Source organism: Macrosteles quadrilineatus, unplaced genomic scaffold (assembly GCF_028750875.1).
Source record: "Macrosteles quadrilineatus isolate MER2022 unplaced genomic scaffold, UCM_ALF_1.0 Scaffold_5__1_contigs__length_97177068, whole genome shotgun sequence".
NCBI lineage: Eukaryota > Metazoa > Arthropoda > Insecta > Hemiptera > Cicadellidae > Macrosteles > Macrosteles quadrilineatus.
Window position 1 is genome coordinate 91,245,875 of NW_026542598.1, and position 12,922 is coordinate 91,258,796.

Sequence of the window (12,922 nt, forward strand, 5' to 3'; positions counted from 1 at the left end):
TTTTTAGTATCTCCGTCATTGTCGGCTTAGTTCAAAATTTATGTTAATTTATTCATTTCTTATTCTTTAGGCTTGTAGGTACGTTTTTATTTTTTTTTATAATAGTAGAATTTAAAGTGGAAAGTGACTGGTAAATACTTCAAAATAAGTTACATTTTTAGAGAAAATAAAAAAATAGAGTCATAGATTTGAACTTAAGGAGTAAAGAACATTCATCAGATTACGATAACAAAGTTAAATTACTCAACCTGAAGATCTAATTTCTTTCTAACGTGTTAGATTTCTGGTTCTTCATCCAACCTAGTTCAAGGGTAAAGTTTTCAGTTTTCTAAGAACAACTATATCAAACTTGATCTCAGCCAAATTACTGCCCAAATCATAAAACCTTACTTCTTAGCCTTTATGTCACTCCATTGAGCTGTAAGACCTAACTAACTAGGTACTCATAGATAAGATAAAAACATACAGTTAGTCTATAATAGGCCTGTTATGTTAAGAAGTGGAATTTCAATTTTCCTTCTGAACTATTTGTAAAAGCTGAGGCATATTTTCATTTTATTCATTTTAGGTGTTTGATGGAATAGGCATAAGTATTGTAACTTACTTACTTACTTACTGCCGTGGCTCTTGGTACCCAAGGAGGTACTTTGCCTCGCCAACACACTGCCTCCAGACTGCACGATCCATTGCTTCATCCTCTCTTCTTCCCATTCTTCTCAGATCTCTTCTCACTTGATCTCTCCACCTCAACTTGGGCCTTCCAGGAGGTCTTCTACCCTCGGGATTGTTGTTTAGGGCGTTTCTCACTAAGGATCCCTCTTCCTTTCTTAACAGTATTGTATCTTAAGTATTGTAACTAACCTACCTAAATCAAAACTAGGTATTTAATATTTTTTGCTAATTTTAAAAAAATAATGGAAATTTGGAGGACAAATAGTTACCACAATGTTACTTCTTCACTGACTTGGTCATTTCTAAAGAAAGTGAAAACTCAAATTGAATTGATTGATTTAGATATCCATCTACATACTTAAAATCAAGAGCCTCAAAACTGTCCTGAAATTTAAGGTACTTTAGGGTGATTGGTAAGGCCCATCTAATTAATTACGTAAGTACCTAACATACTAATTATCTTCTAAAAGTACCCAAAATATGGGGGGGGGGGGCTAAAACCAGTCTGAATATAATTTTCTATTCTCAAAGGTGGTAATCAAAGACAAATTATTCAAAATCTCTCTCTTTATTGAGTCAAGCAGTGTATGTACAGTGAGGATCAGCTGTTATCATAAACAAGAGTAAACTCTGTATATACATAATACTTAACATCTTATTAATTTAACAATGTGCTACATAAAGAAAAAATTATTAGGCGACAAACAATATTTCGGTAATATAAAGCTACCTTGATTGTAAAAATAATTCCATATAAACAAAAATGTTTTTTAACTTTTCATTACATTACCTACTCTTTCAAAAGTATAGATTGGAAAAATATTCATTACATCATTAGGTAACTGAGGGTTCAGCATTTTTTGCTGCTTATATACAAAACAGTTTCAAACAGATTAGAAATGTTTTTACATTTTCATAAATCCAGGAAGATATTTGAAATTAAGTTTATCATTTACATTTTTAATACAATTTGATCATGAAACAACAACATTTATATAGAGAAAATTAGTGATAATTTAGTAACTAAATTAATTATCTACTCAATAGCGAAGTATTTCAAAAATAAAATGTTACTGTTTAATAAATTAAAAAATAAATAATTAGTGGTACAAAAACTACAAAATTAAAATCCCTTGTTAAAATTAAAATAATTTAAGCGAATAAGTTGATCAATTATTCATGTTAGATTTAAAACTAGATAGCAAAGATCTTCTAAAACAGTTAAAAACATTTTACATTTTAAAAATTTAAATATAAAATCTATTCTATCAAAAATACCTATTCGATTGACCATCTTTAGCACCAAAATTGGTAATTTATTTTCCATTAAAACTACACTATTACTATTGATTGTAGACAAAAGGAAAATACTAATTTTACTGATGTAGAACTAAAATTAATTGTGTACTTCATAAAATATATCCGTCAAATTTTTAAAATGATAAGGTTTGGAACCTATTGCTAATATTGGTAACTTAAAAATGATGTATGTTTTGATAGCTATAATTGTAATACCAATCTTTGAATTAATATTACACATTCCTATTATATCTTGAAGAGGAATAAACAGAGTGAGGATTTATTTCTAATTCTTAACAGTTGCTAAAGTAGTGAGGTCTAAACCAGAAATGTTGAATCTCAAAACCAAAACTTAAAAAGATTGTACCCCGAATCTTGAAACCTAAAAGCGAAACTTTTTTTATTTAGCTGGTTACATAGGTTGGTTACAATTAAATACAGGTGAAAATAAAATGTTAAGTATGTAAACAAAACTGAAAGAGATTGACTCCTAATACTGACATAATAATATAGCTTGTAGCTCAGTGGCAGAAAAAAACATGTTTAGATCTAATTATATAAATATGTGAATGATCGAAAAACCGAAAACATCATTATTTTGATAACATTAAAATAAGTTTAACCACCGACACCAACTAAAACATGAATATTAAACTAATTAGAAGACTTAGGGGTCAATATTTCTTATGTGTAAAAATAGTTATGAAACTGAGCTGAGTTGTAAATTTCAGTTATAGTATTTAAGATTTTCAGGTTCGGTTCAGAATACAATTCAACTTTTCTCATTACCGTTAATGTTGATCTGTTTGCTCTATTTCTACCAGCTAGTGTGAAAAAGAATAATGACGCAAAAAATGTCAAGGGTTTCAAGAATAAAACTGCCAAACTTTTGAATCTTGAAACTTTTTTCCTAAGTTTTGATGGTTTTGAGATTATTGATATTTGGTTTTGTCACATCCTATGATAAAGTAATATCAGTAAAGTTTTATTAGTTACTTGATGTAATTTTGTAAATGTTTACTTCATTAACAGTTATGTATACCATCCCTTACATGGTAAATTGCTTTTTTCTCAGTCATTTTTGTACAGCAAACCTGAAGTTAAAAAGATTAAACACATTCTACAGCATTTAACAGTTATTAGTTTATTTTTACAAAAATATCACTACTCCTAGCTACGAATACTACATCAATAGCTTCACAGAAGATTCGTAATTGTGCGTAGAACAAAAGCCTAAAAAGCACACTAAAATTTTAACTCAAATATAAAATGAAACTAAAGTAATCATCAGAAAAACCTAATTACTTTCTGCAGCTGGGCTGCTTGTTTCATCATACAACAACAGTAACTTCTGGACAGTAACTTATGACTAGAATCGTCAGGATTAACGGAACACAACAATAAATACTTTAAATAAACTTTGGTTTATCTAGTGCACTGACTGTCACTGAATCAATAAATTTCATTACCACTAAATAGTAGATATATTACCTGAATTTAAATTGGCAAGTGACAAAACAAAGCTTTACAACGTGATTAATTGAAAGTTTTGTTTGCAACTAACTAAATCCTCAAATTTTTGTATTTCGATCTGTAAAATAACATCACCAGTGTCAAGGTAAAAAACATGCAAATTAAATAATAATAATCAAACACTACATAACATTATTTCAATAAAAATGATAATTAACTTCCACAAACATTGGTAAAAAAAACTAAAAAGTTTAACTCATTTCTCCACTGGTGGATTGGGATCTGAAATCTTCCGCAATGACTTGGAGGAGGTCGGGCTGGCGAGATCTGATGTCATCGACTTTGAATACATCGGAAGCCTAGACCTTGACCCGTTTAGTTGGCCACTCGTGGATTTTTTCCGTTTTGTTTGATTGAAACGAGAGTAGAAGCTTTTTCGTCGGATTCGTTCACTGACAGAGTCTTCGTTGTTGGCTGAGCCTGCGAAGATGTCCCTAGCGTCTGCGTACTCTGAACTGATCGACCACGTGTCACTCCCGTCTTCAGTGGGCGACAGGAACGAGGAGGAATCATCAAAGTCTCCACTGTATTTGGACTCTTCTACGCTTGGAGTAGAGTCTGCGCTCGGGATTGGTCGACTGAACTCCAACCTCTTCAATCCGGCGATCCTACTGTGTCTGCTACGACATTCCAAGTCTTCATTTTGACTGGTAACTCCGTTGCAAGAATTTTCAGTCACTTTCTGCTTATCTCTATTTTTGGGACTTAGTTTTCTCGACAGTCTTTCAATCACTGACTCTCTCTTTTGACTGTCTTCACTTTCTTTGTTCTTGTTTAATTTCTGATCCACAATTTTTTTGTAGTCTTCGAATTTCTTTTTTTGAAAGACGCTATGCAATTTATCGGATTTTTTTTCCTGATGTGATTGAGGAGTCAAAGATGTTGATCTTCTAGCTCTGTTTTCTGGCACAATTGAACAGTCTTCTAGAGAAACTGCTCTTTTAATTAAGTTTGATTCTCTTATGGAATCGTAATCATTTCTACCTAAACTGTTTTCTTTTAAAGACCTAATCGCTTTATCAACAATGCTCATTCGATTATCAACAGATTTTGCATCCTCCTGTGACTTCTTTGAAGTTTTCTTCTGTGTAGAACTCTGTTTTGATTTCTCTTTCCAGATTTGTCCATTTGCAACATTTTTTTCCTTTTCCTTTTTCTCGTAAGCGCTGTCTTCTTTAGGTGTGTCGTAGAAGTCAGGCCTCAAAAACCTTGAGACCTTTCGTGATTTTGATTTTTCTCTATTAATTTCTTTCAACACTTTTGACGGTTCATCATCCTTTTTATCATTGAAAAACTTTCCAAGAACAGATCTATCAGGAGTAACACTCAACGACCGTTGGTAAATCTCTGGTTTCTTACCTTCAAACAAAGATATCGACCTCTGGTAGCTAGGACTTCTCCTGGTTTCAACACTACTTGTTATAGGATTAGGACTAGAAGGCACAGAGTAGCTGCTCAAATCACTTCCACCGTAGAATGATTTTGGTCTCAGGAACCGAGAAGTGCGTTGACCATCCTTCATGGTTGATCCTCTACTCACATTTGTCGTCGGACTGGAATACTTAAATTCCGTGTCAGGATCCATACTTGATTTCACCGGTGTATGCAAAGTTCCGTATGATCTTGCAGGTGAATTCCTTAAGCTGTACGTTCGTCCAAGAGTGCCATAAGGCCTGATAGAACGATAATCATATTCTGACCCAGATGTGTCCAAACTATCACTGTGAAGTGAAGTAGACATACTTGGTCTAACATCACCATTCACAAACTCTGATGGATGGTTAAGTGATCTTGTCATACTATCATTATACGGTCTGAATCCTGTCTTATAAAGCGAATTGAAGTATGAAGGTCTTTCAAGTGAGTTTCTCCGAGGGGTTTGAGAACTTTCCAAACTGCTGTCTCCATTTACAGAACTTTCAACGCTCTCACTCTTCTGTTTTTCTTGTGGATTTTTTATTAGCAAGCGAGGAAGTTTTGAACATTTCTTTGACAATTCTGATTTAGTCTTTGTGGGTTTACTTACTGAAGATCCTATTATTTCGGAATTCGGAATACCCCTTGATGTTTTGATTACAGCAGTGTTTTCATATTCTGTAGATTTTATTTCACGCTGACCATTCTCTGGCAATGTTGAGAAATTTGCTTCTTGTGCAGAGTTGCTCATCTCTGAGCACTCGGTATTGTTAGAATTGCTGTAGTTAGGACGACTCACTTCTGAAGAGTTTCGCACTGGTGTTCTATACGGGGGCGGTTTTTCTTTCCCTGATGACTTCAAAGATCCTGTCCTACGTGAAGTTCCGATTCTATTGATTGACCCATCTGAAATCCATAAAAGGTTTCTGTTATATTGTAAAAAGTGGTATTAGTGGTTAAAAAGACATTTTCAAATTGGTATTAGTTAAACATTTGTTATATTTCATTCCATAGTATTAAAAGGTTTTGTTTTTGTTGTAGTTTTTGAGAACTGAACAATAAAAATTTCAGCTTTTAAAATACAAATAAAAATGGTCAGTCAAAAAGTCATTATTAAATAGAATCAGCTTACATTGATGTGATACAGAAAAACACAAAATGGCAATGACCTTGATCTCATAATTCTTTAACCAATACAAATCGCAATGCAATTATTTTGATGTAGGTTTATTTATTTTCACTGATTTAGTTTTAAGGTTAGCCTATATTATAAATTGATCGTCAATTATCTCTACATTATTCATTGAAATAGAGTGCAGTTATTATTTAAATTATGTTAAGAAAAGATAAATAAACACTGTACCTTAAAACCCTTTAATCAACTGCAAAATAAGTAAACATTAAACTGTTTAATAGTGCATTTTAGTAGTTTAATTACAATAAAATGATTGCAAGAATAGAATTCCAACCATCCGAGTGAAAAAAGCTTTCGGGGGAAAATTTTTAGATAAAATGGACGTTTCAAATTATTGTTAATAGTATTATTTTCATACTCGAGTATTTTTAACATCATAACTTTTTCTAACATTCGTAGACACAGTATAGTGGAGTGGATCAATGTATCACAACTTTTTGTACGACACTCAAAATGTGAGTGTGATGAAAATCGGAACTCTCAATGGATAATAATTTTTGTCCTTGGGGATAGACATCAAACTGCTCAAGCCACTAAAAATAAAAACCATCTGCCAAACCCTAATAAGGCTTTGAAGGACCAACCACTTGACAGACAAGACAGAACACTCCCATCCGATGCACAAAGCACATGGTTTTCATGAAAATAATGGTTGGTTGTTAAATAAAACCAAATAAACAAGACTTAGGTTTACGAATTGACTTTGTGTTCTGATGAAGAAATCTCATCTATACGAACCAGATGTAGCAAATGTTGCATTCACAACTAACATAGTTGTCAAACCTATGTTCACAAACCTATTATAGTCTTAATAGGTTTTACATAGCTCCGTCAAATAGTTCAACGATTAATATTGCTCATCAGCTTACATGTTTTGTTGTGGAGACAACATTTACAAAGCTTGCAACTCGTCAAAAACACAATTAAAACATGAACAACACAAACACACAAAAAATTCAAACTTACGAACACAAACATTTTGATAGCGTTATCTAAATTTTGTTGTATTCGTACCATTTGAATGTTTTTTTGTGTTTGTGTTGTTCATATTTCAATTGTATTTTTGACAAGTTGCAAGCTTTCAAAATATTGTACCCTATTCACAACAAAACATGTAAGTTGACGAGCAATATTAATCGTCAGACTATTTGACAGAGTTATGTAAAACCTATAATTGTCTTGACAATATAGTCCAAGGGCTAGAAACATGAATTTTGAAACATAGTTGAGTAAACTGTAGAGTATGCATAACTTTAATTTTATCCTTCTTTGATAAGTGGCTTAACATTTTTTATCGTTTACTACTTAATTGACCTTTTTATTGGTTGAAAATACGACAGAAATAAAAAACAGCACACTCTGCAGTATATCAATTTGACTAAATTTCCATTCTAACAACTTAAACATGGAACAGAATGTCTACTTGGTTTTACACACCACGTCCACCATTATTCCACAGAAACTCTGTACCCGTATTTCAAGCGTCAGTTGCAGAAACAACAAATGTCTCGGACAGTTGGAGTTGTACGGGTGAGAGGACACAGTTAGACTCTACGAGAGGAGAGGTTAGTATTACCTATGCAGTTATTGATCATCATCTGGAGGAGCATGCACCTCGGCTCGCAGGTCCGCGGCTGAAACAAACACACACACACACTACTGAGAACGGCTCGGTACCAACCTGACAAAGACTAAGGATATTACTGGTTTTCGGATATGCTGACAGCATGTTTTAATTGTTGTTTAATAAGGCAGCCACCAGGTTAATGATTCGGTTTTTGTTTTTTTTTATTATTGCTGCCAGTAGATTTGATTGATTATTTTTTTTATATAGCTGGCAGCGGATTTTAACTAGTAGGTATTTGGATATGGCTGCCAAGGGATTTTAATTAGTTTTTGGAAATGGATGAAAGCAGGTAAATGATTGAGTTTTCGGATATGGCTGCCAGCAGGTTTTAATGATTGGGTTTTGGATATGGCTGCTTGTAGATTAAATGGTTACGTTTTTGAATATGGCTGCTTGTAGATAAAATGGTTACGTTTTCGGACATGGCTGCCAGCAGATTTTAATGATTGGGTTTTGGATATGGCTGCTTGTAGATTAAATGGTTACGTTTTCGGATATGGATGCCAGCAGATTTTAACAATTTGGTTTTTGGACATGGCTGCTTGTAGATTAAATGGTTACGTTTTCGGATATGGCTGCCAGCAGATTTGAATGATTATGGTTTTTTTGATGTATGATGTCCAGAAATTTTTTTTATTGGATAGGTTTTTGGACATGTAGTTGACTGACAGTGACAGGAGACTTTAATGCTTGGGTTTTCAAATGTGGCTGCCAGTACATTTTAAAATAACTTTGAATAAATAATAATAAAACATAAAGTGGTATGTTAACTTACACTATGAAAACTATTACACAGTTAATAATGTGTCAAATATATATTCACAGTTAAAGATTGTTTCAAATGGTGTTTCAATTTAACAAATGTTATATAACGTCCTTCAAAATAACCTTAATAGGATTGATGAGTTAAGAATATTTATGTTAAATTTGATGCTTTTCCAATACAAATACATAAATTAGAAAGGAAAGGTTAATATACTAAATTAAACTTTTCAATTTGAATATCCAATATTCAAAAGCAAATTTAATGCAATACAATAGTAAAAATATTCAAGATTTTTAAAAAGTACTGCAGTATTTGGCAAATGAATTGGTCTTAGTAGTTATTAAAATATATATATATATATGTTACCATAAAAGGTTGCTATTGTATAAGCGAATGAGATTATGTGTGGCAAGTATTTATGTTGTGCAATAAAACTATAAAAAAGGTTATAAACATTAGCGGAAACCAAGAATTATTTTATGAATTTAGATTGCAAACATGGAGTTAATTACCAAAAAACTTTACAAGCAGAGTTAGAGACATTTATTGTCCAAGTTGTGAGAAGAATACAATCATTACAACAATAAAAAAAAAAAAAAAAAAAAAAAAAAAAAAACACAGATTGGATATAACTTGAGTTGGAAAATATGAAATACAACAGAATATTGTTTTATATTTTAATTATCTTTTTTTACTAATGAAAAGGTTTTATGTAGGCCTATCATTACTAAAAATTCTATTGAATTTTTGTTCAACAAGAAAACCATCTTTTATTTATTCTTTTACTTAAATATTTCCTTAAATAGATTTTTTGACCTTGAATTTTACTCAGAAATTCAGGTAATGTCTAATAACCATTGGGATTTTAACCGAATGCAAAATTTAATACTTCAACAGATTTGAATAGTCTTTTTCAGGTAGAAAGTAAACTCAGAGTCTGATTTGATTATCTATTAATATTAGTTGTTTATTTTATCATGGTTGTTCTAATATGGATATCAAGTAAAGAACAATTAAAACTATCTAATAATACATGAAAATAATAGTATTTGACTTATGTCGAAAACAACTTGAAGAAGGAATTTACTTTCAAAAAGTGATATAATTTAATGTTTATGTTAATATATTGTAATTTGGAATATTTTATGGTTTTGATTTTAATTATTTACAAATTTATTGCTATCTAGATTATTTTTTATCTTCAAATCTTGTATGTACTTGTTGGTAATTAAAATCTGAAACTTCAATTGCAAAATGTGAACAGATTAAATTAGATTCCAGATTTCAGTAACCAACAAGTCCTGGACATAAAGATTAGAAATAAAAAACACATTGATAACAATTCACAAAAATGTATTGGATAAACCCAAGTCTTCAACTTAAAACTTATTTATTTTTTAAGCTGTATGTATAAACTAGATAAACTAAATAACATGCAAACAGTTATAATGTAAGAAAATCAAACTATATGAACTTAAACGGATGGTTCTTAATAAAAATAAAGAAAACATTGAATTTCTTTAGAAAAAGAATTGAGAAAGTCTTCTTTCAAAACAATTACTTTTCTGTATGAGATATTTCTGTTATGTATCGAAATATATTTGTATTCACTATATTCACTATTCATTATGAACACCCACTTCCCAGGGAACACCCCACTAGGCAACTCAACAGGACAACACGTGATACCCTGGAATAGGAAATCACCTAGAGACATTGCTTTGGCTAGAAGATTTTCGAGTAAGCTGTTCAAGCCGGAGGTCGTGAAGTGGGCTGTCGATTCATTCAGCCCTTTCAAGTCTCCAGGCGGGGACGGAATATTCCCAGCTCTCATCCAAGAAGGACTAGAGGTCCTTTTAAATCATATGATAGCTCTGTTCAGGGGCAGCTTTGCCCTAGGTTACATCCCAATTTGTTGGAGGAAATCAAGGGTGGCGTTTCTGCTGAAAAAAGGTAGAGACCAGGCCCAGCCTAAATCCTACAGGCCAATTTGCCTGTCGTCTTTCATGCTAAAGACTATGGAAAAAGTGATAAACCGCCACATTAGGGATGCATATTTAGTTATCAACCCCCTAAGTGCGAGCCAACATGCGTTCATGAAGGGCAAATCTACAACGACGGCCCTAAGCACCCTAGTGGCAAAGATCGAGGAAACCCTAGAACACCAGGAAATTATGGCAGGGGTCTTCATGGACATACAGGGTGCCTTTGACAACGTGAGTTACAAATCTATAGAGGCTGCAGTCAGAAGCAGGGGCATCTCCCCCGACGTAGCAGCTTGGATAAATGCCCTGCTCAAGAGCAGGGTGGTGACGGCAGAATTGGGAGGCTACTCGACAGCTATCATTGCTCGGCAGGGTTGCCCTCAAGGAGGGGTTATCTCACCCCTGCTGTGGGCTCTTGTGGTGGATGATCTACTGAGAGAGGCTGACAGGAGAGACATAGACCTCCAAGCCTTTGCAGACGACCTAGTGCTGACTGTCAGAGGCAAACACGCAGCCACAGTGAACAACCTTACCCAGACAGCCGTTAGCTTCATTGAGGGGTGGTGCTCCAAAGAGGGGCTCACAATTAACCCTGACAAAACAGAGCTAATCTCCTTTACGAGAAGGAGAACTAACCTAACAGCCCCAAAAATTCAGGGGAAAAGTGTAAAACTTGTGAAGGAAACAAAATACCTTGGAGTTTACCTCGACCAGAAACTGACCTGGAGCAGGCACTTTGACTATGTACTCGCAAAAGGTACAGGTGCTTTTGGTGCTTGCAGAAGAACCTTTGGCAAGAAATGGGGACTCAGTCCCAAACTCACACATTGGACCTATGAAGCCATAGTCAAACCAATGGTTACATATGCAGCCTTAGTATGGTGGCCTAAGGCAGAGCAGACAGTAGCTGGCAGGAAACTGCAGCAGCTGCAAAGGCTAGCGTGCTCGGGGATCTGTGGAACCATGAAATCCTGTCCCACAGCTGCAATGGAGGCAATACTCGACATGCTCCCACTAGGGCTGGAAGTTAAGAAATGCGCAGCCATATCTGCACTAAAAATGGGCAGCAGAGGTGAGCTGAATCTACAGAGGCAGTCTGGCCACCTGTCCATCCTGAGGGGATTCCCAAGCATGGACATGGAACTAGGCACACCAGACCTCATGACAAAGGAATACGACTTCGAGATTCCTTACCAAGTTGCAATAGGGGGAAGAGACAACTGGCAACAGTGCAACTTCAGCAATGACAGAGCATGCTTGGTCTATTACACCGATGGAAGTCGGAAGGATGAGAGATCAGGGCTGGGAGTGTATGGTAACAAAACCAAAATATCTCTGGCCTTGGGCAGAACAACAACAGTTTTTCAATCAGAGGTCCTGGCGATTGAGTGCTGTGCTAATAATATTATTAGCAAGAATCTAAGAAAGGGTAAAATCCTTATTCTCTCTGACAGCCAGGCAGCACTGAAGGCGCTGGGGTCATGTGTGACACAGTCACGAACAGTAAAAGGGTGTAAAAACACCCTCAAAAAGTTAGCAGAGCGAAACCAAGTCAAATTGTCTTGGGTTCCTGGACATTCGGGGCATGAGGGGAACGAAAAAGCCGATGCATTGGCCAGGAAGGGTGCGGAAGACCAACTGTCAGGACCAGAACCCTACTGTGGTACCCCCATAAGCTCAGGAGTAGCCAAAGTCCAAGACTGGGTCAAGGTTCAAAAGGCTCTGGCCTGGATGAACCACCCAGGTATGAGGACGTCCAAATTACTAATCGACCCCACTGATAAAGGCTGGAAAGACTTGCTGAGCCTTAAGAAAGGGGACATTAGTCTGCTAGTAGGAGTGTTAACAGGGCACGGTCCTATCAGGAAACATCTCAGGACCATAGGGAGGTCACAAACAGACCTCTGCAGGTTCTGTGAGAACGAGGTAGAAACCTCAGAACATTTATGGCTGGACTGTCCAGCGTTGGCCCATAGAAGGCTTATATCTCTGGGGAGGTTATTCCTGGAACCAACAGAGATAAGGAAGCTGGGTGTCTTTCAGCTCCTGGGCTACTTGAGGAGCCTAGGGCTGTCAGAATGAATTAAAGGGTGCTACAAAAGGTCTCCAGGCCGAAGTAGCTAGGGGTATGCCATTACCCCAGCCCCCACAAAAAAAACAAAAAAAAAAAAAAAAAAATTCACTATTCAAAGGTTTTGGGTTTTGGTATGATTACTTTCACACAGAGCAATTACAAATTACTAGGGTCCCTGTAATTGCAATTGCTAAGTACTACAGGCTGTTAACAAATAACAGTCATAATTTCTGATGACTTTAAAAGATTCGACTCAAAGATTATGGAAATACTTAAGATGTACATATAGCCGAATTAGGTTGTCCATAATAACAATTATAAATAAAAATAAAAAAAACATTATTTCTATTTCTTC

General features: G+C 34.8%; 1 protein-coding gene across 2 annotated transcripts in view; it reads right to left on the reverse strand.

The window, feature by feature from the left end:
• Positions 1–1,221: 1,221 nt before the first annotated feature.
• LOC128995434 (NUAK family SNF1-like kinase 1) overlaps positions 1,222–12,922 on the reverse strand; it is a 51,991-nt gene continuing 40,290 nt past the window's right edge. Inside the window, exons 19-20 of one of the 2 annotated variants that reach the window (XM_054420453.1) lie at positions 7,692–7,749; positions 5,709–5,826 (exon numbers count right to left, since the gene is read on the reverse strand). In XM_054420453.1, the coding sequence (XP_054276428.1) occupies positions 7,700–7,749 (50 nt within the window). In that variant the 3' untranslated portion in view covers positions 5,709–5,826; positions 7,692–7,699. Of the gene's footprint in view, positions 5,827–7,691; positions 7,750–12,922 lie in introns of both variants that reach the window. The other variant, XM_054420452.1, reaches the window with a different exon arrangement.